At 49.3% G+C, this 26273-nt stretch overlaps 2 protein-coding genes across 2 annotated transcripts in view; both read right to left on the reverse strand.

The window, feature by feature from the left end:
• LOC101942541 (butyrophilin subfamily 1 member A1-like) overlaps positions 1 to 21550 on the reverse strand; it is a 343737-nt gene extending 322187 nt beyond the window's left edge. Inside the window, exon 1 of the mRNA XM_065564978.1 lies at positions 21241 to 21550. Within this exon, the coding sequence (XP_065421050.1) occupies positions 21241 to 21298 (58 nt within the window). The 5' untranslated portion in view covers positions 21299 to 21550. The remainder of the gene's footprint in view (positions 1 to 21240) is intronic.
• Positions 28 to 16128, reverse strand: LOC135974822 (putative selection and upkeep of intraepithelial T-cells protein 1 homolog). The gene is made up of 8 exons (XM_065563844.1): positions 15882 to 16128; positions 7237 to 7518; positions 2513 to 2620; positions 796 to 828; positions 427 to 459; positions 304 to 336; positions 181 to 213; positions 28 to 92 (listed from the first exon to the last, which is right to left on the reverse strand). Exons 1-8 carry the CDS (start codon positions 16126 to 16128, stop codon positions 28 to 30), a joined length of 834 nt encoding a protein of 277 aa, XP_065419916.1.
• Positions 21551 to 26273: the final 4723 nt, after the last annotated feature.

Below are 26273 nucleotides of genomic sequence, written 5' to 3' on the forward strand. Positions count from 1 at the left end.
CCCTCTGTCATAGTTATAATGGTAACCCTACAGCTCATGTAACCGTTCCAGACACTGACCTTTCTGTCTCTCCATCTCAGATCGCAGGATCTCTAGGGGGAGAAAAAGGCAAGAGGTGAGATTTCCCCGTCGTGTTATAACAGTAACCCCACAGCTAGTGTAACTGTTCCACACACTGACCTTTCTGTCTTTCCATTTCAGATCGAAGAGCCTCTAGAGGGAGAAAAGGGAGAGACATGAGATTCCCCCTATCATATTTATAACGGTAACCCCACAGCTAATGTAACTGTTCCAGACACTGACTTTTCTGTCTCTCCATCTCAGATTGAAGGATCTCTAGGGAGAGAAAAAGGCAAGAGGTGAGATTTCACCCTGTCATGTTATAACAGTAACCCCACAGCTAATATAACTGTTCCAGACACTGACCTTTCTGTCTGTTCATCTCAGATCGCAGAGCCTCTAGAGGGAGAAAAGGGAGAGACATGAGATTCCACCTGTTGTATTTATAATGGTAACCCCCAGGGCTGGCTCCAGCTTTTTTGCCGCCCCAAGCGGCGAAGAGGAAAAAAAAAAAAGAAAAACCTGATTGAGCTGCCGCCAAAGTTCCGCCAAAGAGGAAGAAAGGGAATGAAGGACCCACTGCCGAATAGCCACCAAAGACCCAAATGTGCTGCCCCAACAACGGACGGTGTGCCGTCCCTTTCTATTGGCCACCCGAGGTACCTGCTTCATTCACTGCTGCCTGGAGCCGGCCCTGGTAACCCCACAGCTAATGTAACTGTTCCACACACTGACCTTTCTGTCTCTCCATATCAGATCGCAGGATCTCTAGAGGGAGAAAAGGGAGAGAGGCAAGATTTCACCCTGTTGTGTTTGTGGGGATAATGTTAATATCAGTTAATGTAACTGGCCCAGACAGCAGGGTCTCTAGAGAGAGAAAAGGGTGAGAGGTCATCAATTCACAGATTCCAAGGCTGGAGGGGACCATTGTGATCACCTAGTCTGACCCCTGTATAACACAAGCCCGTGGGCTTCCCCACAACAATTCCTAGAGAGGATCTTTTAGAAAAACATCCAATCTTGACTTAAAAACTGCCATTGCTGGAGAATCCACCACGGCCCTTGGGAAATTGTTCCAACAGTTAATTAATAATGGCAGGTTTTCACCCTGTCGTGTTTATGGGATAACTCTACTGTCAGATAATGTAATGGGCCCAGACATTGACCTTTCCTGCTCTCCATAGCAGGTCATAGGGTATCTCGGGAGAGAAAAGGGTGAGAGGTCAGATTTCAACTTTTCATGTTTATGGCGCGGTTCCAGCTATTCATGTAATTGTGCTGTAACTATGAAAGCGAGGCAGACAGACTGACAAACAGGACACACAGACAGATCTGTCTCTACATCCCTGCACTCAGCATCCCTGCTGCCTTGGCCCCACTGACCATCACCTCTAGGGGCTGCTCTAAGTGTCTCCCCCAGGCGCCATCTCTGCTGCCTGGGCCCTGTCACACTCCTGTCTGATCTGGCTGCTCCCCTCTGTGCCCATCCCCTGAACAGCCCCAGCTCTCCCCAGCTCCTGACTGTGGGGGTGGGGGTGGGAAGTGAGTGACGGGAATGGGGCACTGACCTGGGCTGGATAACGGACGGGGTTTGGTTGGCTCAATCCTAGGACAATTCCTGACTTTGTAGGTGGTCCTAATGATAAGTGGTAACAGCTCCTCCTAGAGTCTCAGTAGATAGGGAGGGAGGGAGAATGGGGTGGAGGGGCCTTTCTTTAGCTAGATGCTCAAGTCAGCAGGATCTCAGGCTGAACAAACCTTAGTGTAGCTAAGATAACTGCTAACCTGTCCATTTTCACACCCACTGCTTTGCCTTTCTGCAGCTCCTACTCAGCTAGATGGGTGGGGGGCAAGCACCGACTGGGGGGCAGAATTGGCCCTAACCCCCCCCCCCCTCCTTTGCTTTCTGTTTTTCCTGCAAGCAGCCAAGTTACAGATGTCAGCGCTCCAAGCCCAGCTCACTGAGCCCCACATGGTGTTTCAATCTGAGCCAGGCCGATCCCCAGGGAACAGTTCAGAATCACAGTCGATTGGGATCCCTGAGTGAGATCTGAAGGGATGAAACCACTTGACACTTCTCGGTTCGGACAACGTCATAATTTTTTCAGCTCCCTCTTCACCCTCAGCCCGGCTCCCACTGCCTGACACGTCCTCCAAACATTGAATCCATGTATCTCTTAGGGTTGCCAACCCTCCAGAATTGGCCTGGAGTCTCCCGGAATCAGCATCCATCTCCCAGTGACTATTGAAAGCAATCCAGGAGATTTTAATAGGAGATTTTAAGAAAATGACATTATGTCATGTTAGGAAAAATATCTCCCGGAATAGGTTCAGTCAGAGTTGGCAACCCTATATCTCTACTTTTGTTTTTGTTTTTCAGTCAAGCAAGCAAGCAAGCAATTTCTCTCTCTCTCTCTCTCTCTCACCAAATTCCCCCCTCTTGTTACTTCACCTTTCGCTCTGTGTTGCCTCCAGAAGCAGTAACTGGCCAGGGGAAGGAGAACAGCCAGGATCACCCCCAGAGCCACTATCCAGGGATTGACTCGTGGGAAAAACAGCTCTGCAAGAGAAAGTGCCATTGACTTGGGAGCAAATACGCGCAGAATGAAGGCAGGACACTGTGACAGTGGTGACTCTGTGACTAGTTAAAAGAATCTCACCGGGAAATACACAGTGAGATGTGGCTCCTCTGTGCTTTATTATATTAAGCCAATGAAAGTCCAAGCTTTAGCCTGGTTACTGAACATGGTTGATTAATGGGAGGGGGCATGTCGAGGGTAGGGAGGGAATAGGATGGAGCTCCGCTATATTACAGCTATCCTCCTGTAGCCAATGCTGAAATGTATCAGATATATTTAGGATATAGAGGTGAAATATAAATATTAGGGCTGTTGATTAATCACAGTTAACTCACGCAATTAACTCAAAAAAATTAATCGCAATTTTAATCGCACTGCTAAACAATAGTATACCAATTGAAATATATTAAATACTTGTGGATGTTCTTCCACATTTTCAATTATAACACAGAATACAAAGTGTACAGCACATGTTGTTCACTTTAAGAACACTTTCACTGCAGATTTGACAAAGCGCAAAGAAGATACCAATGTGAGATTTCTAAAGATAGCTACAGCACTTGACCCAAGGTTTAAGAATCTGAAGTGCCTTCCAAAATCTGAGAGGGACAAGGTGTGGAGCATGCTTTCAGATGTCTTAAAAGAGCAACACTCCGATATGGAAACTACCAAACCTGAACCACCAAAAAGGAAAATCAACCTTCTGCTGGTGGCATCTGACTCAGATAATGAAAATGAGCATGTGCTGGTCCACGCTGTTTTGGATTGTTATCAAGCAGAACTCATCATCAGCATGGACGCATGTCCTCTGGAATGGTGGCTGAAGCATGAAGGGACATCTGAATCTTTAGAGCTTCTGGCACGTAAATATTTTGCGATGCTGGCCACAATAGTGCCATGTGAACGGCTGTTCTCACTTTCAGGTGACATTGTAAACAAGAAGCGGGCAGCATTATTCCCTGCAAATGTAAACAAACTTGTGTGTCTGAGTGGACAAGAAATAGGACTGAGTAGACTTGTAGACTCTAAAGTTTTACATTGTTTTATTTTTAATGCAGGTTTTTTGGACATAATTCTACATTTGTAAGTTAGACTTTCATGATAAAGAGATTGCACTTCAGTACTTGTTGTGACGTTCCCCTCTGGTGTTATCTGGACTGGTGATCTGCTAGGTCACTTCAATCTTTGACTCTGGGAACCAGCCTTACCCTGTTCTGCTGTGAGAACCCCCACTCCTGGGCTGTTCACGCACAGCCTCTGGCATGTAAGCTGCTCCCAGCTACTCGCAACCGAATGACACTAGCCGATATCTCCGGTCCCAGACACAACCCTAGGAACCTCTGTCTTGCACTGTCCAGTTATGCCCGCTGGACGCTGCAAGCTTATATGAGTTTGCCAATTTAACAAAGCAATTGATATGTACCAGGCTTGTTATCCCAAGGGGAGTCTCTGACATGTTTCAAACCAAACACACTGCTTCAGGTAGAATAAACAAACAGATTTATTAACTATAGATAATAAGGTAATCCATGCTGACTGTCAGCATGGATTTGTCAAAAAGAAATTGTGTCAAACCAGCCTGATAGCTTTCTTTGACAGAGTAACAAGCCTTGTGAATAGGGGGGAAGTGGTCAACCTGATGTATCTTGACTTTAGTAAGGCTTTTGATACTGTCTCGTATGACCTTCTCATAAACAAACTAGGGAAATACAACCTAGATGGAGCTTCTATAAGGTGGGTGTATAACTGGTTGGAAAACCGTTCCCAAAGAGTAGTTAGTGGTTCACAGTCAAGCTGGAAGGGCATATCAAGTGGGGTCCCGCAGGGATCAGTTCTGGGTCCGGTTCTGTTCAATATATTCATCAATGATTTAGATAATGGTATAGAGAGAACACACATCAAGTTTGCGGATGATACGAAGCTGGGAGGGGTTGCAAGTAGTTTGCAGAATAAGATTAAAATTCAAAATGATTTGGGCAAACTGGAGAAATTGTCTGAAATAAATAGGATGAAATTCAATAAGAACAAATGCAAAGTACTCCACTTAGGAAGGAACAGTCAGTTGCACACATACAAAATGGAAAATGACTGCCTAGGAAGGAGTACTGCAGAAAGGGATCTGGGGGTCATAGTGGATCACAAGCTAAATATGAGTGAACAGTGTAACACTGTTGCAAAAAAAGTGAACATAATTCTGGGATGTATTAGCAGGAGTATTGTAAGCAAGTCACGAGAAGCAATTCTTCTGCTCTACTCTGCGCTGATACGGCCTCATCTGGAGTACTGTGTCCAGTTCTGGGTGCCACATTTCAAGAAGGATGTAGAGAAATTGGAGAAAGTCCAGAGAAGAGCAACAAAAATGATTAAAGGTCTAGAAAACATGACCCATGAGGGAAGATTGAAAGAACTGTGTTTGTTTAGTTTGGAGAAGAGAAGACTGAGAGGGGACATGATAACAGTTTTCAAGTACACATAAAAGGTTGTTACAAGGAGGATAAAGAAAAATTCTTCTTCTTAACCTCTTAGGATAGGACAAGAAGCAATGGGCTTAAATTGCAGCAAGGGCAGTTTAGGTTGAACATTGGGTAAAATGTCCTAACTGTCAGGGTGGTTAAGCGCTGGAATAAATTGCCCAGGGAGGTTGTGGAATCTCCATCATTGGAGATTTTTAAGAGCAGGTTAGACAAACACCTGTCAAGGATGGTCTAGATAATACTTAATCCTGCCATGAGCGCAGGGGACTGGACTAGATGAATTCTCAAGGTCCCTTCCAGTCCTACAATTCTATAACACTCATGTCATTCTGAGCATACCAAGAGGTTATTAAGCAGTGCAGCACTTTGAAAACTCAGATGACTCGTACTTTACAAATGCAATATTCTTATTATTACAGTGATGGAATATTCATTCTGTATTAACAAAGTTAATTGTTAGATAATAATACATAAAATATGAACCTTTTTTCTAAAAATTAAGCTGCTCTTACACATTATTTTGTTTCTGAATATTTTGGGCTGATCCTTTATTGCTAGTGCTCCCAATGCTCCCACCGACTTGGTTATGCAGGAAGGCAGGATCAGGCCCATTGTGTGACTGAAGTGAAAAACTATAATGTACATTCACAGGGGATATCAGAATTATGCTAGCCATGGAGATCTGCGTTTACTGCCTTCTGTGCAATTAAGTACAAGTTACAACCTGATCCTCAGCTCTGACTCCGGCAAAACTCTCATTTAAGCCGATGGAAGTTTTGTCAGAGTCTGAACTGCAGGACAGGGCCCGTAGTGCAGCTCTCACACTCATGTGGTATTTTCAGGTGTCACCTAAGCAGAAATGCTCAGATCATAACCAGGGCTCTTGTGCTAGTCAGGAAAAAATGACTTCATTAGCCAGATTTCCATAAATACTCAGCACCCAGCAACTCTCACTGAGAGCAAAGGAGAATTCCCTCTCCGCACCGCACTGAGAACTGTGATGGTCACAGCACACACACACAAGTTAGATACAAACATAAATACTCTTGCTGGAAGGTTGCAGTGTAACACAACTTTATGTCTTAGAATCCAGAACCTTAACACATAAGAACCCAAATCAGAGGGGGGCTGCTCTCTAAGGCATTGGGCACAACTCACCCCACCTTGCTTTATGTTGGCTCATCTACAGGAACAGTTTGTGAACAGCAAGCTAGGGTGTAAATCCACTTCACACTAGCCTGCTACCCCCTAACTATCCGTGGGGACCCTGCTGCCATGCACTGAAAGTTTCCTGGTGCACCTGGTTGCTCTGTTCCGGTTTCAAAGCGGGGTAGATTGAAGCGCACTATGGAATTGTTAGTGTATATAGCAGGGTCCACACAGACAGAAAGTGCCCAGCAGGCCAGTGTGAGACAGATTTACACCCCAGCTCGCCACAAACTAACTGTTCCTGTAGACAAGCCCTGATTCTGCTCACACACTTTCCTACAGAGCCCTTTAACCCCCCCCTTAAAGTGATAGCTTGCAATTCCAACACAGTCCTCTCTATACCACAAGAGCAAAAGAGAATTCCCTCCCCCAGCCCCATTGAGAAGGACGTTGATTGCTGGGTACTGAGCTGTTATGAAAATCTGGCCAATGGCATCCCCGCCTGCAAGGTGATTAACACCCTCAGCTCCTACTCAAGTCAAAGGGTACGTCTACACTATAATTTGCACCCGCTACTGGTCTGTGCCAACTGACTCAGGCTCACGGGGCTTGGGTTAAGGGGCTGTTTAATTGCAGTGTAGATATTTGGGCTCAGGCCGAAGCCCGAGCTCTGGGACTTTCCCACCTCACAGGGGTCTGAAGCCTGGACTCCAGCCCAGGCTGAAATATCTACACCGGAATTTAACAGGCCCTTAGCCTGAGGCCCTTAGCCTGAGCCAGCTGGCACAGGCCACACGCGGGTGTCTACGTGCAGTGTAGATACATCCAAAGAGAACTGAGGTTGCTCAGGACTTTTCAAGACGTGCTCGGGACCTTGAAGGTCCAGGCCAATGAACGAGACACAATGATAAATACTCTCTGCCCATGTCTGCAGCGTCTCACTCTATCCATGTGTGGCTGGGACGGGCACTCACCTGCTATGGAAATCGCTGACTCTCTCTCCTGGTTGAGACGGGGGTTCCTGACACAGCAGGACACTTTCTGGTTGGATTCTTCTGTTATAACAATGTCAATCTCTGCTTGAAACAGGCCATTGGCCTCTGGGGATATGTTTTCAGAGTATGATGGTAAGAGCTGCCCCTGGAGATCTCTCCACTGAGCCTTGGGCTGTGGGTACCATCCGGATGATCGACACACAACCCTGATCCCTCTGTCATGATGTCCCTCCACAGAGATGGCAGGATCAGAGCCCAAACCTACAGAAGAAATAAATGAACTTGTGATAATCCTACAGTGCCCAGTAATGAGTGAAAAGCTTCATTACACTGTTATTGTCAAGGTTCCCTCCCCACTCTGAACTTTAGGGTACAGATGTGGGGACCCGCATGAAAGACCCCCTAAGCTTATTTTTACCAGCTTAGGTTACCAGTACACTGCCACCACCAAGTGTTAACCAAATATTTAGGGAGAGCCACTTGGAACTCTGCCTTCCCCCAAATTTCTCCTAAGTCCCTAGCCCCCCTTTCCCCTGGGTAGGCTTGAGAATCCCCTCACCACTTAGTCCTGGTGAATACAGATCCAAACCCTTGGATCTTAAAACAATGAAAAATCAATCAGGTTCTTAAAAGAAGAATTTTAATTAAAGAAAAAAGGTGGAAGGAGTACCTCTGTAAGATTAGAATGAAAGATAATCCCACAGACAGATTCAAAACACAGAGGGTTTCCCTCTGGGCAAAACTTTAAAGTTACACAAAGAACCCAAATTTATCCTCCCTCTTATTTGCAAAAGAAATCACAAACAAGAAAATAAAAGTAATCTAACACATTCCTTCTCTAAATACTCACTACCCTATAGGAGTTGGATGGTTCCTTCTTTCTCTGTGTCTGGCAAAAGCACACACTCAGCACAGACAAAAGACTTTTTCCCCCTTCCAGATTTTAAAGTATCTTGTCCCCTTATTGGTCCTTCTGGTCAGGTGTCAGCTAGGTTATGTGAGCTTCTTAACCCTTTACAGGTCAAAGAGAAATTAACCCTTAACTGTATGTTTATGACAATTATCAAAAGCCATTTCCTATTAAACTAATAATTGAAGGTGAGTCCACGAGTGCGGCTGGCCAGTTAATCTGGTCAGATTCCTATTTAATATACAGCAAGTAAATCTAACGTTAATGTCGGGGCTTTTCTGTGCACAAACTTGCTCCACTTTAGCTGAAATGATTTAGTTAATCAAGAGCAAATCCCTGTGTGGACACTCTGAAATCAGGAAGGAATTGACTCAAGATAAATCAATATAAGCCATTTCCAAACTCATTTAAGAGTATCCACATCAGACGTTTGCACTCGTGCATTGAAACCAGTGCACATGTATGTGTAGACAAGCCTTAAATTAATTCATTAATAAAAAGCCTTATTACAGGGGAGTTTGGGTTGCTTTGGCAGTGCCTTGTACCCTTCCAGAATGCAGAAGTGGGTGGCAGTAAACTGGTACCTCCATAGGTGCTGGAACTGGGGGTGCTGCTACACCCCCCAGCTTGAAGTGTTTTCCATCATATACAGTGTTCATGGTTTGGTTCAATGGATCTCAGCACCCCCACTATACACATTGTTCCAGTGACCCTGGGTATCTCTGAAAGCCAGGAAATACACTCAGCAAAACAGAAACACAAACACTAGATAACAAGGAAGTGCAGGGTTAAGGTCATGCCTCCCACACCAGATCACACGTGGGTTTTCTAGTACTGATGAGCTAAACTGAAATAAGAAAAATCAAAACAAGAGTCTTGTACCATAACCAAAGGTGTGAATTCAAACTGATTTCATTATTGCGGGGTCAGTCTGTGTGCAGACAGGCCCTTAGGGTGTTTGGAAATTTCACACAGAGGGAAACAACCAACAAGCAGAGACAGAGAAGGGACGGGTGCCTAGAGCCTTCCCGCTCGGATTCTTGCCCAGAAGAGCACAGGCCCAGGAGTCCTCTCCCAGAAGGGACGTGATTCACAAGACTTTGGTCTGACAGACTCATGGGAAATGCCCAAGAGCCACAGACAAGAACTGAGGTTAATGGGAGTAAAGTGAAAATTAAATGTCACCTTCCCCCCGCCCCCGCCCAGTGCCTCTGCTCCTGTTGCTTTTAAACAATAGTAGCCAATATTGGTTTGTTCCTGCCAGAAGAGTGGAGCAGCTGTCCCCTGACTCCAGCTAGTCGGGGACTAGCAGGTAAACAAAGGAAAAAGTTGATGAGCCCTTGCAGCATGCTCAGTAGGGTATCTCCAAGGGTGGGGCCAATTCCACTCCCAGGTATAAACAAAAAAGATCTTCTCCCTGAGCGTTGATACTCACAGGCCTACTTTTACTCATTGCAGCAAGAAGATAACCACATGAAGGATACCAGCCTATTCAAAGAGTTGAGTGCTGGGTGCTGGTTCAGCGCAGGGTGGTGTGGTGGCATTAATGCCAAATCAGCAGTGTATTTTTTAAATTCATAGGGTGTGTGGCCTGTGAATCATTTGGTATTCAAAAAATCTGTATGTTTGATACTAATTTTGTTGCTACTGTTTGCAAAGTATTTGCTGTGTGGATGTCATGATAAGAGTGTTTTCAGATTTATGAGGAGTCTCAGTTAACCCTCATCTTGTCCTCTTATGAACCTAACGATTGTTTTAGTTTAAGCAGCTTGGTGTCTTTATTGCAAACTGGAGCAACTCAGGGGACGGGTGTCCACGACTGTCCAAATGTGCATATTTATCTCGTGTGTTTTTATCCATGGATGGGAGTTCCGCTGTCAGACCAGACTGAACCCGCTCACTCTTCCTGCAGTAACATGGAATTATAGTGGGTACTTGTGCAACCAAAGTTTGGGAACTTTACAAAAGGGAATGATCTTGTTGGGGTTATAAAGTGAACTCTGTGTAATTCCCAGTCTTGGCCGTGATTGGCAGCTCAGGTTACTCAGAGCTGACAGTTATTGTGCTGTGGATGGGAGTGAGTGGCTGGAAGGGTTTTATGTAGAATGTAACATTGTCAGTGCATTAAAATGATGAGAAACACAAAGTACGAGTGTATCAGAGTTACTGCCTATGACTGTTTCTCTGACAGTAGCAATTAGAGGCAGGGGAGACGGAGCCTTCCCAAAAGTGGGGTGGCCAGGGCCCCCCGCCCCCTCTATGGCCCTACCCCTGCCCCAACTCTTCAACCCAAGGCCCTGCCCCCAGCAAAGCCGGAAGCTGGGGTAGGCTGGGAGCTGTGGAACCTCCACCTACCCAGGGGATGGGGGTGGGGGCGAGAGCAGGGCCCATGGCAAAAAGTGGGAGGGCCATGGCCCCCTATGCCCCCCCTATTCTGGTGCCCCTGATTAGAGGCCACAACTGAGACTGGGACCCTGGTGTGTTGGGCATTGTACACACATAACAGGAGACAGTCTGTGCCCTGAAGAGTTTACAGTCTAAACAGGTGTAAGCAGAGTCAGGATGAGCTCTACGCTGACATCTGGTGGTGAATTATGGCGAGTGTGGAAAAGAACTCCAGGGGCTGATCTTGTTTGCATAGGCACACCCACTCGCCTGGCATGAAACAACAGCAACTCAAAGTGGTTACTTTGGCTGGTGTGGGATCCCCAGTCTTCTCTGTTATTGGGGCAGGAAGAATAAAGTTTTGTTACCCTGATTCTGTGAATCAAGGGCAGTGAACCTGTTGTATGACAGAAGGACTGATGTTTAGAAGGACTGAGTGAGTCCTTCACCATTACCTAAGTAGCACTTGCTTGACAAGGGGCATGGGTTACAAAACCCAGTGAAGGGAGAGAGGATGGGGATAGGTATTTGTACCTGGTGGTATGGGTCCCTCTCTGAGGGGGTTGAAACACCAATTACACTATCTCCTCTCTCCACTGTTGAATATCAGAGCTAACTTTGATTTCATTTGCATCCAAAGAAGTGGGCTGTAGTCCACAAAAGCTTATGCTCTAATAAATTTGTTAGTCTCTAAGGTGCCACAAGTACTCCTGTTCTTCTTTTTGATTCCATTAGCAGTCTAGCTACAGACTGCTGAGCTGAATTCACTTTGGGCCAATGGTGCACTAGCCCTGGGACTCCCCTACTATGAGCTGAAATCGCTAAGAGCTGAGATCACTGGAGGCTGTGTTAACTAGTGCGGGAGCCTGAAGCTATATTGCTAAGCGGCTGGCGGAGCAGCTAGCAGAGCGGAGCCTTGTGGGAGCGGCTGAAGTGGAGCAGAGCAGAGCAGAGCAGAGCTGAGCGGCTCACAGGTCGGTGAGCAGCGTGGAGCAGCTGCCGGAGCAGTTCGTGGGACAGCTGGTGGAGTGGAGTGGCTCGTGGTGAAGGCTGCGGCGGAACCCCGTCGGCCTCGGATCACGGATCACGTAAGGTGCCCCTTAACGCACTGTGTGCCCCCCCCCCCCGAACTCTGGGGCTGTGCTGACCAGGGACAGAGACTTTGGGGGGTTGTTGGACTTTTCGGACTTTGGTGATCCTTGGGTTGCTGGTTTCAAGAACCAAAGGGAAAGGAGACAGCCCAACTTGCTGGGGTGGGTTTTCTTTGCTCATGGTTTGTGTTATGAATCCTGTTTGTGGTGTTTTTTCCAATTTAATGCTGATGTCGTTTACCTCATGTTATTAAACATTTTCTGTTACACTCAGACTCCGTGCTTGCGAGAGGGGAAGTATTGCCTCTTAGAAGCACCCAGGGGGTGGTATGTAATTGTCCCAGGTCACTGGGTGGGGGCTCGAGCCGGTTTTGCATTGCGTTATTGAAACGGAACCCCTAGATACAGAACCCGGCCCTTGTTGCTGCCAACTTAGATGGGCAGAAGGGTTACACAGGAAAGACGGACAAAGGGTGAGAGACGAAACAAAGGCACAGAGACTTGCCCAAGTCCATGCACAGCTCAGTAACAAAGGCAGGAATTGCACCTCGGTCCCTGGACACTCCAGGCATGTCCACACCACAAAGTTAAGTCAACCTATGTTAGGTCAACTTACAGCCACTGCGGTGGTGCCTGTCCTCACCAGGAGCACTTCCACTGACTTACAAGGGGCAGTGAGGGGGGCTGAGAGCCTGGGCTCTACGCTCTGTGCGCAGCTCCCCACTGGGAACCCAGCTGCCTCCCGGGCTCCCTTATCCGAACCAGGCTGCTGTCTGGGCTCCCCGCTCCCTGCAGGAGTCCAAGTGCCGCCTGGGCTACAGGCTCCCTATTGCCTGTTCGGAGCCTGACTGCACTGAGGCTCCCGACTACCTGCCAGGAGCCCCACGCCCAGAGCCTGGGTCTCTCCTGGACTCTCAGCTCCCTGCTGTGAGCCTGGCTGCCTCCCCTACCCCTTGGGCTCCTGACTCCCCACTGGGAGCCCAGCTGCACTGAGGCTCCAATTCGAGCAGCACTTGGGCTCCCAGCAGGGAGCAGGAAGTCCGGAGTCCATGCAGCAGCCCAGATCTCAGCATGGCCCCTAGGGGGCAGCAGGGCTCCCTCTGGGGAGTGGGGATCCTGGCGGCAGCTTGGCTCTGGACAGGAAGACCAGGCAGCAGCCCACCTGGGAGTGGGGAGCTGGGAGCCTGGGGGGCAGCTGGGCTCTATTTGGAGCCCCCACCCGTCCCGTGGTGACAGCCCGAGTTGAGAACCAGACTTTCTTGTCAATTTCATGGCTCCAGCATGAAACCGTGCAATTGACAGGACAGCCAACAGTCGATGTAAGTAACCCCACTGTCTGCATGGACACTGCGTCACCCTAACTACACCGACATAAGCCCTACATTTCTCGTGGAGCTGTAGTACAGCACTTACATCCTCGGGAGCAAGGCTGTAGTGTGCACACTGACATAATTAGGTGGACGTAAGCTGTCTTACATCGACCTAACTCTGTAGTGTAGACCAGGCAACAGTCCACTGTGCTATGCACTAGGCAACCCTGCCTCTCATTTAGTGCTGTTCTAGCTTATGTGCATAGACTTCATTTTCCCTAACGATGGTGGATGAACTGCTCCATAATCCTGCAGTTTCCTGAGCAGGAACAAGGGAGTGGTTCTCCCTTTCATGAACACAGACAATGCCTCTCACCGCACACTGTGCAGCAGGGACAAAGGGTTGAATAAGAAGAACCATTGGAAGGAGCTATGAACTCCTTCACTGATGAGCTGGAAGGCTAAACTCTTCCACTACTTTCACTTACAAAGCTAACATATTTGTAACCCCCTTGGGGTTTAGAGAGCACGGTCCCTTTAAAACCTGTCCTGGGGCAGAGGAAGTGCTGGGTGTTCCAGGGGGAGAAGCATAGGCACTGGCTTCTTCCAGCCCCCCGGGGGAGGGGTGCTCAACCTCCCACTCCACCCCAGGCCCTGTCCCCACCCCGCCTCTTCCTGCCCCCACCCTTGAGCACACCCAGCCCTTGCTCCTCCCCCTCCCTCCCAGCACCTCCTGCACACCATGCAACAGCTGACTGCAGCGGGTGGTAGGTGCTGGGAGGGAGGGGGAGGAATTGATCAGCAGTGCTGCCAGAGGACAGGAGGGGAGGGGGTAGATGGCTGCCAGTGGCTGTTAAGAACTCACTAATTTTTTTCCATGGGTGCTCAAGCCCTGGAGCACCCACGGAGTCGGTGCCTATGGGGAGGAGGGTGGAGAGAGGGAGAGTGACAGGGCATGTGTGTCTGTAGCTCCCAAGAAGAGAAGCAGCTGAGAACCTGTCCAAAGCCCAGGAGGGACAGAGCAGCCGACTGGGGACACCCAGGACAGGAGCCAGGAGGAGCATTGTGACAGAAAGGAATCAGCTGAGAAGGACAAACCAGAGCTGGACCCAGTATCCCTGTCACCCAGAGCTGTATGGGGCCGTGAGTACTGGGGCTTGTGACCTTGCATTGGGAATAAAGAGGGAGGCTGTAATCAGGGGAGGTTGTTGCTCTGTGTGGCTTTGCAGAGAGCAGCAGAAAAGGGCACCAGAGGGGTTTGCTGTGGAAAGTTCACTGGTGCCAAAGACGACCAGGAGCACCTAAGACTCACTGCTGCACTGGGACTCTGCCCAGGACTCCTGAACTCTGAGTAGACACAGTGCTTGGCATCTACCTTTTTATGTTGTGCTACCACTGGGGCCTTGTGTTGGATCTCACCTCCAATATTCCCCCTGTTGTTTTTCTACCTTCATCCCTCTGTAAATAAATATTTTCCCTTCCTATATTTGTTGTACTATTCTGGTGTGTGTGCGTTTACCCCAGAGGATTTTGAACAGGTGCCCCTGGGGCAGGGACTACTCGTGCCTGCTGACAAGGGGGGCAGGGGGCAAAGTGAGGGCAGCTGGCTTCAGCAGTATTACTAAGCGTCCTCAGTACAAGCCAGGCAGGAAATCTGGGGGAGCACGTGACCCCGCATGCTCCCTGATGCATCACCTGTGCCCTGGGTTGGAAGGGAGTTACCCTGCTGTGCTCCAGTGCGCGCCTGTTCCTGGCCGGAGCTGCTCTGCAGAGCAGACTCCATCTTGAACATGGGAGCTCTATAGTTACATATTAGTTCCCAACAAATACTCGTCAATACAGAATTATGTTTGCCCAGCAGGGCCTTGTGCCTTTCCAAAATGCAGAGAGCGGCTAAACTTAAATGTCTGAAACCCAAGAGATACAAAGTAACGGCTCACAGCGCCCCCACCCTGCAACCTTAACTCTGCCTCCTGGGCTGGCAATAGGCACTGGGAACGGTTCAGTGAGGGTGTTGCCGTAATAAACAGGGATGAGGAAGGGCTATGAGAAGGTGCCATTGCTTGTGCTGTGTTTCTTGGATTTGGATTCTGGCATCTCTCTGCCCTCACTCCCACTGCCTTCCCCGTGTTTGGAGTCGCTGTAGTGACTGGTGGAGGGATTAATTCGAGCAGGCTGTCAGAGCTGTCACTGCAATATTAGGAAAGGGATCACATTTGCCTCATTTCAGTGCTGAGTGTTGTAGGCTGTGTCAGTAGAAGTGCACAAAGGTGTCTTATTGCCATGGGGATTGTCAGCAGTCTGGTGTTTGCTGCACCTGACCTAAACCTCACGTCACCGTTACAGAACTAGCTACACCTGTTCCCTTCTGGTCTCTCTGGTTCAGGGGTCAGGCCTCCTGTCTTTACCCATCGGGGGGGGGGGGGATTCCCCAACTCTCCCACTCTTATACCAGGCTCTGGGCACAGGACCCTGTGCATCAACCATTATAACTTTGTGGGTGCTAGATGCAAGTCAAGATCAATCCCAGCTGGTGGCATCAGCATGGGGAGGATCAGCCATTCTTTGGCCCCAGGTGATCACAAAAATGTTGTAATAACCACAACATGTTAATCTCACCTGACTTTTCAGTGGTGTTTGTGTATCTCATTAACCCCTTACTCTAATGACTCAAATTTAGCTCACTGACCCTACCCCAGACTCCAATGAGTCACAGCAATTTTCAAGACAATCTGAGTATGCATGTGGATTTTAGAGACCGTCAAAAAAACCAACAGCTGTTAAACAGTAAACTAGAATCAACCTTAACCAGAGCAGAGCTACTGCCCCACTATAATGAGAAAAAATCAGGTGCCATGTCACAATGAAGCCTCTGACTCCACTTATTACCCTGTTGAAGACATCAAAGTATCAGAACAAGTTACTGACCTGCCACCTGCAATTCCAATAAAGCTTCTTCGTAAGAGACACTGGATTTAAAAAAACACTTGTACTGTCCCTCGTCTGACAGTTGGATATTGTGTACTCTCAGGGAAACTCTCCCATTGGTGATGTCATCTTTCAAGAGCTCAGTTCTTCGTCGATATTCCGGCATCTGCTCACCGTACTGATCCTGCCCATCACGGTACAGGTGCACGACTGCAGAGAACTCGGATCGGAACCATCTCACCTCCATGTTCTCATCCTGGGGGAGAGGTGGCAGGGCAGGATGACCTCCCCACCTAGGGAGGCAGTGATTGGATGGTCAGGTCCAGTCACTGTGAACTGTGCTGTGAAATGTACAATGAACAATGGAACTTAAACTGGTGAGGGGCTGGAGGTGGCATTAATTCAGCAGTAAGACACCCAGTAAGAGAGCGCCCTGTGTTAGAAGTGAACACCCCATACCCATGCAGTGCCCTAGACATGTCTATGAGTGCAGAGAGTTACAGGCTTGGGGTAACTGCACCTCTGACTCCCTCTGTGGCCTGCTCAAGGAATGTCCCCTTAAGTCTCAGACCGCCAGCCATCACCTCTTCCTGGGCAGGGACCCACGTCCCTCTCCCTCCACACTGGGTTTTACGCTTGCAGCACCCTTCAATTCACTGTGGTTTTCCCAGCAGGCCTGACCAAACACCAGCACCTGCACTTTGCTTTCTATCCCAGGGCTATGGACAGTGTGTGCCAGTAACCAAAGAGCTCTTCCAAAGCAGAGAACATTGAAAGCTAAAAGCTTGACAGAGAAAAGTTACCATAAACCAACTGAAGGTCTGAACATGTTACACTGATCCCAAAGGATTCTCACCTGGCACATGGGATGCTCTGGTAGGGTCCAAAATCCTTCAAACCTTTCTCTAAGGGTTTGCCCTCTTGGTTAACAGGTCCTGTCAGGTTGTTGCCCAAGATCCCTGGCCTCAAGGGTTTGTACCAAAAATCTTTGTTCTCTTTGGCTTCTGTGACCTGGTCTGAACTACTTTGTGCAATTCTCCCTAGGGGTGGCACTTCTCTGGAGTTGTTACCTGTCCCAGCAGTAATTACCCCCCATGGAGTGTAAATCCTGGAGGAGATGGGGTGTCCCTCCCCCATGGAGTAGATTACAATCCCGAGCCCACAAAGTTATACATAGCACATATAGATACTATTTATACAGTGGGTACCAAACTATACAGAACATGCATAAAGTGAATGTGATAGTCTCCTAAATGCCGCATGTGGCTACAATATCTGTCACACAGAGTTCACAGAACCTATCTGAATAGGGCTCAACCCTTCTCTTGGTCACCTTGGGGCTAATGGATATTGGGAGGACTGATTCTCTGATACACCAAGATCTTTTCATGCTGCTCCAGTGCGGGGCCCTCCCCAGCTGGTGTAGGGATGGTGTAAGGGCCTGCAAGGTGTAAAGATGTGCAAACAGATAATCATCACCACTCTGCAGGTGGTGGCTTTAAAGGCAAAGTCAGAGGTAAGATAATGGAGAGGGGGGAGGGGGCAGATAGAAAAGAGCAGGGGGCAGAGAACCAGCCGTTGTGGAACTGCACAGAAAGGGGGGTCTCAGGGCAGAAAATCAGCATCAGGAGACAGAGAGAGAGCTGGTTCAATTAGCAGGTTGGAAATCACAGCAGGGGGGAAACTACAGAGCCCAAGTAGCTGTGGAGGCAGCCCCAGATGTGGAGGGGTCACCAAAAGGGCTGCACAGAGAGCACAGAATGAAGAAGCCGGCAAATACCCTCACGTCCTCATTCTGAGATGAGGTTTAGCGCTTAGCCCTAGTACAGTGTGAATGACTTGTGGGTTGTTACTTCATAACCCGAGAGTCAGGGATTCATGATTTGTTTGTGGCTGAAGAGTCTGATCTGTGACTTATACCGTCCGGCAGTGCAATGCATAGGAATTGGGTACTGTCCCTTTAAATAGTCTGTGAGCCCTGTAATGGTGCTCACCATGTGCTATGCTTTAGAAGCCACCACTCAGAGCAGCAGCATGTATGTAGTAGGCCTGACAAGACCATGGTTCCCGGGGAGCCGGCAGTGCCCTGTGGTTTCTCCATGTTGCTGGTTGTTGTGTAAAGAGCACAAGACACACCAGGCAGCAGGTTGAACAGACGCTGTTTATAACACAAAGCAGTGATGGGAGATGGACGGTGATGACCAACAATAACAGCAATAGGCAGCAAACCTAGAGAGGAGGCCGGAGCGCCTACCTGATGCCAGCCTGTGAACCTGTAGAGCGAGGGAGAGAGCGACGTAGCCGGGCAGAGCGGAGCTCACTGTGGAGCTGGGGGAGAACAAGGGAACCTTCACCATCATCGTAGCTTGGTCTGGGGAACAGGAGAAATAACAAACCAGTCAGCAAGTGAGTGGGATGCAGATAGCGCCACAGGGCAGTGGAGAGGAGGTCAGACGTCCTGTACCAGGGAAGGGAACTGATTCAGACAAACCGGCATTGTCTGCACCTGCTCTGACCAGGGTTAGATGACATGGTAATTAAAATGCCACATTCAGTGGTTGCTTGTCTTCATTAGTGCTTGCACCATGGCTACCACCTGTGGAAACCAATGGCAGCAATCCAGGGACACGTTAAGAGACAAAGCCAATGTAGAGAAGGCCTGAGAGAGCAGTGGCCAGAGCTGGAAGTTGAGGAGTCGTTTCAATATTAAATATAAAGGTATCGTTAGGGCGAAGTGGCCCCACCTCCCAGCCATACCTGTCCCAGGTGAGGGTTCTCTGGAGAGCTCCCTACATGGCCGTGGTGATTTTACATGTCAGTGACCCACCCTCATTGTCTCCAGCGTTGGTGCAATGTCAGGGATGAATTCAGTGAGGCACGTTTGTGCCTCTTAGGATCTGCAACATCCAAACCGCTCTGACAGACAAAGAGCTTTAGATAAAGTGTTAGAAACACTCAGGCTCATGCTGCACCCAACCGTGCAGCCCCTGCCAGGCTGTGCAGTGGTGTCAAGTCCTCCCAGGAACCAGACTGTGCCTGGAACTTCCCCTAGACTGGGACAGCCGCCAGGGCCTGTGTTGCCCACAGAGCGGCAAGCACTGGCCAGGAAGGGAGCCTGACCAGGGCTCCAGGGTGTAGACTCACGGCCTCCCCCATTCCCCATGACTCCTACTGACAGAGCTCTAGGGGAAGTGAAGCACCCCCTGCCCTGGCAGACACCCGTAATAACAGAACCTGCCCTATGGGGCAAAGGCCCTGCAGTCTCGGGAGGGGCTGGGAGGGATTCACTGAATCTGGACCAAGGTTTTTCTCTTCTCCTCTTTCACCCCCTCATTTTGGAACGTCACTTTAGTGACGCAGGCTGAAGTTCGGCATTGTGAGCTCAGCATCACAGCAACAGTACCTAACTTTTAGGTGCCTAGGAAATCACAGGGACTCACAAAGCCTGAATTAGGTGCCCAGGGTCCCATACAATGAACGGGAAGAGGTAGGTGCCCTAGACTGCCATTCACAAAAGCCAGCACACTAGGCAGGGAGCTGCCTAAGCTAGCCCAAGGGAGATGCCAACCAGAGGGGAGTGTGCTAAGCCCCGCCCCTTTCTCAGAGGTAGGCACCTCAGTCTGGGCTGCAGGGAGGTACTTAGCTCTGGTAGCAACCAACAGCGGGGGACTGGCTTTGGAGCTGGGCACTTATGCCATTTTAGCTAGAAGCTGGGGGGTGGGGAAAGGAGGAGGTACCCCTCCCTCGTAGCTTTTAGCCCAGCAGTTAGAGCACTCCTCTGGGGTGTGGCAGGCCCCTGGTTTAAGTCCACCCTCATGCAGAGCATGAGAAGGGATTTGAACGGGGATCTGCCATCTTGCACTTCAGTGCCTAAATCACTGGGCTCCAGGATATCTGCTGTGGGGTCCCTCAGTCTGGCCTGGTGAAGCTGTTCCATGGTGTATAAATAATGAGAGAATTATTGGAGAGGGGGACTGGATCCTGGGTCTCCCACATCCTAGATGATGGATTTAACCACCAGGTTACAGAATCATACTGGGATTTGTGCTCTCCCATTTGGGCCAGAGAGAGTGAGAGCACCCACATGAGAATAACGCTATAGCCTGGTGGGTCATGCACTCACCCAGAAGTGAGGAAGCCCCTTATTCACATACCCCACAGCTCAACCGTTAAGGTCCTTACCTAAGAGGTGACAGATCCCAGGTCACATCCCTTCTATCCCCTCAGATACAGGGGGATTTGAACTGGGGGTCTCCAATTGCCCATGTGAGTACCCAAACCACTGGGCTAAAGGTTAGAGGGAAGGTCTACTCTTTTTGTGAACACTTGCCTGAGGGGCCCGATCTGGCAGGCGGCCGATCACCTATCTTCCCCTGGTTTGTGAATCACTCTGGGCTCCGAATGGAGACAGGTGTGCGGACACGGAGAGGGAGGCAGCTGGGTGCATCCCGAGAGCCAGAAACACAGGCATTGAGGGAACTTTTACTGCAAAAAGGTAGGTGCTGAATTAGTGTTTAGGCCCCTACAGGGTTCAGCTAGGGTTTTGTGCATCACAGTGCAGCCTAAGACTGGGACATAGGTGCCTAAACCTTAGACTAAAGCACCTAACTCCCTTTGTGCATCCAGGCCCTTATAAATAAGGGAGGGGGGAAGAAACACACATGCATGCACAACACACATCATCATAACATCACCTAAGGAAAATTACAAATGGACATTACTTGCCAATTACATATAATATTACTAAATTATAGCAGATGAATGAAAGGGAGATCCAGCCCTGTGTCAGCGTCCCCGGCTGTGTTCCAATGAACAGTGATCTCTGAATTTTCATGGACATTTGCACAGCCATGTTTAAATTCAGAGTGAGGAGGTGCTGGCTTATCCCTGCGATCACCAGGAACGAGGCCCTTTGGCAGTAACAGTTAACCTAGAGCAGTGGTCCCCAAACTGTGAAGCGAACATCTGGGGGGACATGGTGGGCCCTGGGCCAGCCCCCACGGGGGGTGGGGAGGAAGTGCCACACAGTCCTGCTCCACTCCAGCCCCACCCCAGCCTCAGCAGCAGCTCTGCTCCCGGCACCACTCCCAGCCCCAGACCTACCCCCAGTTGTAGCCTTAGCCCCGCTCCCAGCCTGGCCCCAGCTCTGGCCCCCTTCTACCTGTCCATGCCGCACACACTCCCTCCAGGAGCTGCGGCCTCGCTCCCGGCTTGGTTTCCGATTGCAGCTCCCGGGTGGGGGCCACAGACAGGGGTAAGGGGCTGCAACATGAAAAGTTTGTGGACCACTGATCTAGAGCAGAAGTGCTGTGAGTAAGGAAATCTCAGACAGACCCGCCAGATCCCAGAGCTCCCCTACCTGCTGCACCTTGGAAAGAAGCTGTCCAGCTGTTTCTGTCTCTGCAGGGGGCTCCCATCCACAGCCATTCTAGGAAGAGCTTGTATCATAAGTGTCCGTTTCCCCTGCTGAGGCTGTCTCCTCCATTCCGCACAGAGAGTTCCGGAGCCCAGGGGCTGCAGACTGAACTCTTCGTACTTTATTGATTCATTTAATGTATTTTTAGTTGAACTGAGCGTCCTGCCTCCTGCTGCTTCCACCTGCTGCAAAAATGAAAGTAACAAAGCAGTTGGAAAGTTACGATCACAGATTCCCTGGGACAGGCTGATTGCAGCACAGCGATCAAAGTCCCCTAAGCTGGGCACACACCCTCAGCAAGCACTGAGATGGCGGGTCTGGTGCCAGCAGTCTCTGTGATCCATCTGTGCCCACCTGGGGCATGTCAGTTCTGAAACCTGCTTTTCCTGCTCTTCACTGGTCACTATAACAGCAATAAATTCTGTTTGTACGGCACCTTCTGCCAGAGCTTTCTGCTCCTGAGGCAAAATAAAACAGTGCTACCTCTTTTGGCCTGAGCAGCTACTCAAAGTTTGGGCCCTGTTGGTTTTCCAGCTGGGAGGAGAAATTGAAGGTGGAATCTGGGAACTTTGGTGCAATCTTGTTTATTTACAAGGAATGGACAAAACATTCCATACAAGGAATGTTTCCCTGAACACTAGGGTTACCATATTTCTACAAACAAAAAAGAGGACACTGGGGGGGGGAAGCCCCGCCCTAGCCCCGCCCCGCCCCATCCACTCCCTCCCACTTCCCACCCCCTGACTGCTCCCCTCAGAACTCCAACCCCCCCTGCTTCTTGTCCCCTGACTGTCCTCTGCTGAGAACCCCCTACCCTAACTGCCCCCCCAGGACCCTACCTGTCCCCTGACTGCCCTGACCCTTATCCACTCACATGGGTGGCAGGGTTGTAGAAATTTTGGTGGTGCCCAGAACCCCCCACCCCACCTGCCTAAGGCTCTGGGAGGGGGGTTGGGTGGGGGGAGGAGGTCTGGGGTGCAGGTCCTGGGCTGGGGATTAGGGTGCAGGAGGGGTGCAGGTTCTGGGATAGAGTTTGGGTGCTGGGTGCAGGCTCCGGGCTGGGGCAGGGGGTGGGTGTGCAGGAGGGGGTGAGGGGTGCAGGCTCTGGGATGGAGTTTGGGGGTGAGAGGTGGTGCAAAGGGAGGGGGTGCAGGCTTTAGGAGGAAGTTTGAGGGCAGGAGGGGGTGTGTGGGAAGAGGGAGGGGGATTGGGAGGGAGTTTGGGGATAGGAGGGGATGCAGGGGTGAGGGCTGTGGGTCTGGGGATGAGGGGTTCATGATGCAGGAGGGGGCTCAGGGATGGAGCAGAGGATTAGGGTGTGTGGGGATGAAGGCTGGGGGGTTTGGGGTGTTGGAGAGGCTCAGGGCTAGGGTGGAAGGGCAGGGTAAGGGCAGCCTGTCTTCCCATTAGTGGATGATGGCACTAGGACCCGGGGGCAGCAGACAGCAGTTGTCTGCATGTACTGCCAGAGCCAGCACAGCAGACAAGGGAGAGGCAGACAGAGATGGGGGACCCACGGAGGGGGGGATGCACGGAGGGGGGGTGGCAGGTGGAGGCTGGGGACCCATCCAACACTCCCCCACTCCCTGACTGCCCCCCACCCCCACTCCTCTTACCATTCTGGCTCCACGTGGGTTGGTTTGTGTGTTACACAGGACTACAGAGAGAGGGAGGGGGGAGCAGGGGAGGGCTCTGGCTGCTGGAGGCCAATGGGAGTGGGTCAATCGGCCTAGCCGCCCAATCAGCAGCCACACTCTGCATGGAAGGGAGGGAGGGAGGCGAGGGAGAAAAAAACCCCGGACATTTTAACCTTGTTACCAATTCCTCCCGGACGGCTATTTAGAGACGCAAAAGCCGGACATGTCCGGGGAAATACGGACGGATGGTAACCCTACTGAACACAGAAGGCGCCAATAATAGGGGACTGTGTCCTTGCTCACAGCACCCGAACCTCTCTTCAACCAGCACCTAAAACGCTCTCGGGATGTTTTCCAGGGTTGTGCAGCAAGCTGCTTGTACAGGCTGTGTCTGTCTGTCTGTCTGTCTGTTTCTGTCTTGCTTCTCCTCTCACCCACTCACCTGCCTCTACCCAAAGACAATACCCTGTGGAACCTCTGCCAACATATTCAAAATTGCTGTTTGGGTTGACACATACCCTTTGTCAAAGGTGAGGCTGCTTAGTGGTGTCTTACAGTTATCTGAAACAAAGGGAGGGGTCACAGCATTTCAAATAAAATTTAATCCTAGGCCCTGTGGAAAAACAGCATGTGACCTTGTCATGAAAGTCTGTATCATATACATATGCAGAAGAGGGCTGAATTAAGGTTTCACAGGAAACTGTAGTATTGGGATTTCCTCACTTATGACTGAGAGCTTGACTTTGCAATCTGAACATTCTTTTAACGTTATAGTTTTGCATGAAATTTCCTAGTTTTTTTTTAAACAATCAACTGAAAAAACCCTCCAGAAATTCTATCATTGGTGCCAGCAGCCGGAGCACTGAGAGCTCAGGAGAGCGCGTCTCCCTGATCTCAGTTCAAGTGCCTGGCACCACAGGGCCCCTGGCAGTCAGGAGGTGCAATTGTAGGTAACTTCCTTCTTAGCACCTGCAGTCTTGGCTGGAGCATGCTGAGTTGCTCTGTGTGGGTGGCGCATGGGCAGTCCAGTCACAGGTAGGAGCTGTGAGAGGCTGGAGAATGCTCAGAACAGAGAATTTAGCTGCATGTGTGAACAGTGATTTTTCAGAGGATTATGAATTGGCCAGATTTGGGTGGATTTTCACTGGGCTGGCACAAGACACATCCCTGACATCAGGGGGATTCCTCTGCCAAATTTTAAGTCCCTGCTCCAAAGCAGGGAGGCATGAGACCTTCTCAGTGAAACAGTTGTGAGATATTTTTTTTTTTTTTAGACAATGGCAAGTTAACGTAGAATCCCAGAATGCAGGGTTGGAAGGGACCTCGGGAAGTCATCAAGTCCAGTCCCTTGCTCTGAGATAGGACAAAGTGAACCTAGACCCTCCCTGTCTACAGTGTTGTTGTAGCTGTATCGGTCCCAGGATATTAGAGAGACCAGATGGGTGAGGCAATATCTCTTATTGGAAGAAGTTGGTTCAATAAAAGATATTACCGCACCCACCTCATCTCTCTAGACCATCCCTGACAGGTGTTTGTCCAACCTGCTCTTAAAAACCTCCAATATCAGGGATTCCACAACCTCCACTGGAAGCCTATTCCAGAGCGTAACTGCCCTTAGAGTTAGAATGTTTCTCCTAATATCTAACCTAAATCCTCTTTGCTGCAGATTAAGCCCATTACTTCTTGTCCTACCTTCAGTGCACATGGAGAACAACTCATCACTGTCCTTTATACCAGCCCTTAACATATCTGAAGACTACCAGGTTCCCACCTCAGTCTTCTTTTCTCAAGACTAAACATGTCCAGGTTTTTTAAACCTTTCCTCATAGCTCAGGTTTTCTAAATCTTTTATAATTTTTCCCTGTTCTCATTCTCAGAAATGGCTGAACCATTTTTGCTGAAATTTTCCAGAAATGCTCAGCTGGAGGCAAACACCCAGCATGGAAAATTTTAGTCTTAACTGTTAAAGTTTGTCAAAGTTATCAGAAATTGAAAACAGGCTCTTATAATGGGAACTGCCAGCATCCTTAACTGCAGGCATCACTACCTATAATAATAGCTAGCCCTGATATTCAGGCTTTTCAACTGCAAATCCTAAAGTGCTTTAACAGGTGGATGAACATTATAATCCCCATATTTCAGAGGGGGAAACTGAGGCACAGAGAGGTTAATGACCTCTCCAAGGTCTTCAGAGCTCCCTGTCCTGGGCAGTGTTCAGAAGAAAGCCCAGTCTGCATCCATGGAAGAATCTCCAGCCATCTTCAAGGCTCCAAGCCTGAGAGGGCTTCAGGGCAGGTGTTGTATATTTTAGAGTAAATGTGAGACTTGCCCACCTAAGTAAGTGCCCTGATTTCCAGGGTACTGAGCAACAACTCATCTCACTAACTTAAATGGTAGGTGCAAGTTCTCAGTACCTTCGAAAGCCAGACCACTTATTCAGATGTTGGCTTCACATTTTTGTGAATTATTGTCCTTCAAACCCTAGAACCACAGTTTATGTGAGGTTTCAGAGTAGCAGCCGTGTTAGTCTGTATCGACAAAAAGAACAGGAGTACTTGTGGCACCTTAGAGACTAACAAATTTATTAGAGCATAAGCTTTCGTGGGCTACAGCCCACTTCTTCGGATGCATATAGAATGGAACATATATTGAGGAGATATATATACACACATACAGAGAGCATGAACAGGTGGGAGTTGTCTTACCAACTCTGAGAGGCCAATTAGGTAAGAGAAAAAAAACTTTTGAAGTGATAATCAAGATAGCCCGGTACAGAGAGTTTGATAAGAAGTGTGAGAATACTTACAAGGGGAGATAGGCCTTGGCTACACTTGAGGGTTCACAGCGCTGCCGCGGCACGAGTGTAGTCGCGTTGCCAGCGCTGCGAGAGCTCTCTCGTAGCGCTGTAAGTACTCTACCTCTCTGATTACAGGTACTGTAATCTGCAGGCGCTGATTACACTGGCATTTTACAGCGCTGCACTCGCTGCGCTCAGGGGGGTGTTTTTTCACACCCCTGAGCGCAGCAAGTTGCAGCGCTGTACAGCACCAGTGTAGCCCAGGCCAGAGATTCAATGTTTGTAATGGCTCAGTATATGTGAAAGTCTTTGTCCCTCCCATCTCTGGAAGCAGGAACTGATTTAATTTTCAGACTTGGCAGCAATAAAAGAAAACTCTCCTTATCAGCTCCGATACTGTTTGTTCCCAACGGTCACATTAACTCTCTGTTTCTTGGGAAGTTTTATTGTTAAGTAAAGAAGGAAACAAAGGTACAAATAATAATCATCTGAATGGCTTTTTCTCCTCCCCCTTTCCAGCGTGGATATTATCTAATCTATTT

The sequence above is a fragment of the Chrysemys picta genome, chromosome 12 (genome assembly GCF_011386835.1).
Source record: "Chrysemys picta bellii isolate R12L10 chromosome 12, ASM1138683v2, whole genome shotgun sequence".
NCBI lineage: Eukaryota > Metazoa > Chordata > Testudines > Emydidae > Chrysemys > Chrysemys picta.

What these genes read in the sequence shown, in the direction of transcription:
- LOC135974822 (XM_065563844.1), bottom strand. Translation starts at nt 16,128, where the DNA reads ATGGAGGTGAGATGGTTCCGATCCGAGTTCTCTGCAGTCGTGCACCTG. An exon ending in GAGGCAACACAGAGCGAAAG is followed by an intron (nt 829 to 2,512) that starts GTGAAGTAACAA and finishes TTCTCCCTCTAG; the next exon opens with AGATCCTGCGATCTGATATG. An exon ending in TGAGATGGAGAGACAGAAAA is followed by an intron (nt 214 to 303) that starts GTCAGTGTCTGG and finishes TTCTCCCTCTAG; the next exon opens with AGGCTCTTCGATCTGAAATG.